The sequence below is a fragment of the Athene cunicularia genome (genome assembly GCF_003259725.1).
Source record: "Athene cunicularia isolate RWA chromosome 25 unlocalized genomic scaffold, athCun1 chr25_part1, whole genome shotgun sequence".
Taxonomy (NCBI): Eukaryota; Metazoa; Chordata; class Aves; order Strigiformes; family Strigidae; genus Athene; species Athene cunicularia.
The window spans coordinates 1601093-1605641 of NW_020799134.1; the positions used below are offsets into that span (position 1 = coordinate 1601093).

General features: G+C 51.4%; 1 protein-coding gene across 3 annotated transcripts in view; it reads right to left on the reverse strand.

Annotated features, from left to right (window-relative positions):
* ARNT (aryl hydrocarbon receptor nuclear translocator) overlaps positions 1-4549 on the reverse strand; it is a 13567-nt gene that overhangs the window by 8210 nt on the left and 808 nt on the right. For 2 of the 3 annotated variants that reach the window (XM_026864009.1, XM_026864010.1), the window contains exons 2-4: positions 3800-3844; positions 2602-2646; positions 102-146 (exon numbers count right to left, since the gene is read on the reverse strand). In XM_026864009.1, coding sequence (XP_026719810.1) covers positions 102-146; positions 2602-2646; positions 3800-3844 — 135 coding nt within the window. The remainder of the gene's footprint in view (positions 1-101; positions 147-2601; positions 2647-3799; positions 3845-4549) is intronic. The other variant, XM_026864011.1, reaches the window with a different exon arrangement.

Consider the following 4549-nt stretch of genomic DNA (forward strand, 5'->3'; position numbering starts at 1 on the left):
GGGGGGGGGGGGGGGGAAAAAAAAAGAGAAGTGATGCCTAGAGAAACATTAAGGAAAGGAAATACTCTGCTTGTCCATGCTTGAAATCTCCATTCTCCTACCTGGCAAGTCTCTCCTTATCCGCTGAACTCTGTTCATCATCAGACCTAAAAATAAAATCAGCGATCTAAGCTAAAATGGAAAAAGTTTAAAAGAAATGAAAAATGGGAAGATGTACTAGGAAACCCAGCCTAGAGACAGGCCTGTTTTTGCAGAGGAGCAGTCCCACAAAACAAAGCAGCGATTAGTTTGCAACGTTACACGTGGAACGGGTGCCTGCTGTCTTGTTTGGAAGTTTTAAGGCGCTTACCAAGACTGTAGAACAGGCAAGGGGAGGTGTTTTACACACAACCCAGGGGCAGATTAATCTGCGTAAGATTAGAAGGTTAATGGCAGAACTGGGAGGTCAGGTCCCAGTCACATCAAACTACTCTTTAAAGGAAAAATAAAAATAAATCAGTAGCCTCTCCAATAGTATTAACGAATCAGAAAAGCAGATTAAAAACCCCCAAATCCACAAACAGTGTCAAATTCACAGCTTGCAACACGTATTTTTGTAACGCTGCTACACAAACACCAGTGGGGTGAGCACAGTCGGGGCGGCTGCACAACAAAGAGCACACAGGGGGGCGTCTACACAGAGGCACAGACATCCCACCAACCTGCACGCGCGCTGTTTTCTGAGAAGAGGAATCTGCAAACCTGGTTTTACAGAGGCTGGTGAGTTTTCCTCCTTGAGGTCTGGCTGCCTTGGAAAACAGATAATGCCCCAAAAGGTACCGCCAGGAAGGGAGGAGTATGTGCGCCCAGTAAGGGCTGAGCAGCTGGAACAGCCACTGGGGGTTTATGGGCTCTGGGAGGTGTTTTGAGCTTTAGTCACCCGTGGCATCCCCCTTCCACTTCAAAACCTGCGGTCACGCTCACTTCCACGCTCTGTTTCGCCTCACGTCACCCCCAAGGAGGGAAGAACCTCCTGGAAATCGTGGGCTGCCAGAGCTGGGAGGAGCAGGGTACGAGCGGTCCTGGGTAACAGCTCCGAGCTCCTTATCCCAGTAACAACTTCTCTTACAGCCGCTTTGCCGGGGTGACGCCGTCGCTGCTCTGCAGCTCCTGCCGCCGTCCTCGCAGCCTGAGCCCGGAGCGGAAGCACAAATCTCCGCGTCAGAGCGCAGAGGTACTGCCGGTGCCCCGGGGGCTCGGAGGCGACGCTCGGTTGTTTCCTTTCTCCGATCACACCTCCCGCGTGTGCATCAACCCCAGTGATCGAGGGCCAGGGGGAGCCCAGACCCCGCAGCCGCCCAGTAGAATTTCTAACTTCAAGGGCGGCAGCGCTGTTCAGCCCCACGGTGTGTCCTACAGCTTTGTTTGGTATTTCTCATCATCTCAGAGCTTAAATGTATTATTGGGGTCTGCGCTACCTTAAGTTCCCAGAGCTCATGACTTGCCCTAGGGAAAAACATTATTCGGTGTGGGCTGGCAAACCCGTTTTTATTTTGCTTGCCTCCAGAACAAGTTAAATCACCTAAAAAGCTGGAGAACCCCCGTTTCCGAAGCCCCTGCCAGCCCTCTGGCGTGACGCTGACCCCCAGTTTTGGCTCTGCAGTTGTTGTGCCTCTCTGCATCGAGACTCTGGCACAGGTTTAGAGCTCTGGCTGACAGGTCACAAACCAGGGGTTCTCAGAGCAGTTCGAGGCCGCTGGTTTCGGGGCGTGACCTCAGTGTGACCTCGGGGAAAGGCCCCGGCACCCGCCACCGGCCCTGGCTCAGCCTGCTGACCCCCGGGCTCCCTGACACAAGGCGCTGGGCGCTCCCTTCCCCGGCGTCCTCAACCACTTGAATTTTAACTCAATTCCAGGAATTCCTGGAGTCAGACCCCGACCCAGACAAGGCACTAAGCCTAGCACCTTGCCCATAATTCTGTATTTGCTTATCTTGCCTCTTCACAAGCCACGGTGTGATGTGCCTTCACGCTGAGGGGACACCTGGAATCTACAGCACTCGGAACATACGCGGAAGAATCTCACTTTGGCAAAAACATTACACATCAGCACAAAATAAAACCATGAAATTTGACTTCCACGGGCTTCAGAAAGCTGTAAAAACACCATGTGGTCAGTCCCAGAGCTACTTTCAGACACCAACGAGTAAACAGAGTCAAAATATTGCCTCTAATATTCCTGTGCACTCTGATCTCTAAGAAATCCCCCACTTACAGAGAAAGCTTCCGCCTAACACCCCCACAAAACACACAAACCACAACATTTGCCAGGAAACCCCGTTCAAACAAAACTTGAAGCATGAAACTTGCATCTCTGCAAGTTTCTTGAGCAGGAGAAAAGAATGAGAGTCCAAGGCAACAGCTGAAAGAAACGTTTAAAAAGAGGAATCTCATCACATTCATAACAAACTGGTCCAAAACCACCAAGGAAAACGTCTGGATCCTTTGGTGCATCTTCCCTCCAAGACAGACAGTCTAACCACTAGTGAGAAGGGTGCTGCAGGGTCTCTCTCACATTAAGGTGCTTTGAAAGCTTCAAAAATTGCATCACAGCCAACTCTTACCTGGCAAATCTCTCTTTATCATTTGGCATCGGGTCATCATCACATCTAGGAGAAGGGGGAAAAGAGGAAAAGTTCTTAAAGCGTTTACACTTCTTTCTTTCCCAAAGACACCGAGGGAAGAGCAAGATTTAATAAAACAGACAAAAAAGGCCCGGGGTTAAAAAGGCAAACTGCTGCGTGCAGGCAGTCCAGAGCCACGCTCTTCATTTATCTAGTTAAAAAACTACAGTTTAATCACATTTATCACCTTGAAGCTTTCCACATCGCATTCTTATCAAGGACAGGGGCAGCACACTCAGTAACTGAAGCACAATCACACACAAAGAAATCGGTTTGAAGATGCAGTTGGCCCAATCCAGACCCTCCTCCCAAGGATCTCAGCAGGCAAATCCTACGTTCCTCAGGACTGTGACCACCCCCCGGCCATTCCACAGTTAAAAGACTGTAACATGTGGCCTTCCAGAATCATCAGTTGTCCGATCCTAAACCACGCAGCGAGACTACAAATAAGTGACACGAGCTCTTCCAACTCTTCTGCATTCCATACGGATCACGAGGAGATAGCTGCAGCCTCGCCAGCTCCTCGGGAGCAAGGATGTCTCTGGAAGCGAAGCATCCTCACAACAGACGAGAGTCAAGCCACGTGTCTGCGGCACCGACAAAAGCTCAGCACCTCGCTCTTGTACCGATATTTGGCAGAAGAGTTTTCTCTCCGCTGAGCAGAGGCTTGGCCAGCAGCAGTGCTCCTTCAGCGCTGCGCTGGAACTACCAGCGGATTGCTGGAAGCAGTCATGGAGCTATTTAACCTTCTGAGATGCTGGTATGGAACACAGGGAGCTCTGCCGCACCCCCTCAGCCCAGCCTGTTCCGCTGAGCTCGCCTCGCCACGGGCCCTACCCGGGAGATGGCACCCAAGGGAGTCACGGCATCCTGCCCAGGCACAGCCCCTTCTCCGGACTCACAGAGCCCACGTGCACAGCAGCTTGGCTCTGCCCTCAGCTCCAAAGATGGAGGAAAGCTGCTGACTAGAGAAAGGGAAGAGTTTAGGGAAACGGGACACGGTCCCCTGCAGACCCCACTTCCCGCTGCGCTGCTGGAGAGGAAGAGCTCCGTGGCAGCAAGTTCCTGCTCGGGGGGAACACACAGACACCCCCCAGACCACCCAACGGAAACTTGTGGGTGCGATGTTCTCCCTCACCTGAGGAATTTACTGTTGCCTTCTCCATCATCATCAAAATCAAGTCTGAAAAACAGAAGCAAGGAGATGATTATTAACCAAGTGGTTTCGCCTTTACAGGTTGCTTTTCCATCTGTGCCTACAGGGACGCAGATGATTTCCGAGAGGAAGATTTAAGCAATCCCAGGGGCCAACGTGAAACGACCTATAAAGTTTAGAAGACGACTTCCTCTACGTGTCCATCGGAAACAGGGCAAGGAAACAGTTCAAAAGACAGAAAGCCCACGTGGAGCACCCACGGCATCACAACCTCCTGTTCCAAAAGCTCTGGATCTCCACAACCGCTCCTCACCGCTCCGGGGACCGACTGACAGCCTACAGACAGAGCACTCCCGACTCAAAAAGCTTGGACTGGTTGCTTTTTTTTTTTTTTTAAAAAAAAAGGAAAACAAAATACTTCAAGAGTTAAAGTTCAGTCCGGTGCCCTGTGTAGTTACTGTCCTGAGTTCAAGAGCAGACAACGTCACCGTGTTTGCTCGAACAGGGTCAAAAACCCCGTTTCCAACAAGCGCACGTGGGAGGACAGAGGAAAGGCTTTTCACTGCGTTTCCTTTTGGGGTGGAAAACTGGCGCGTAGACGCAGGCCGGCAGTGTGCGCGTTGGTAAATGAAGTGTGAGGAACAAGTAGCAGACAGCGTGGGAGGAGCTGCAGGGGAGTGGGAGCATCGGCAAATGGAGGTGAATGCAAGTTTGAGTGACTGGGGGCGGGGG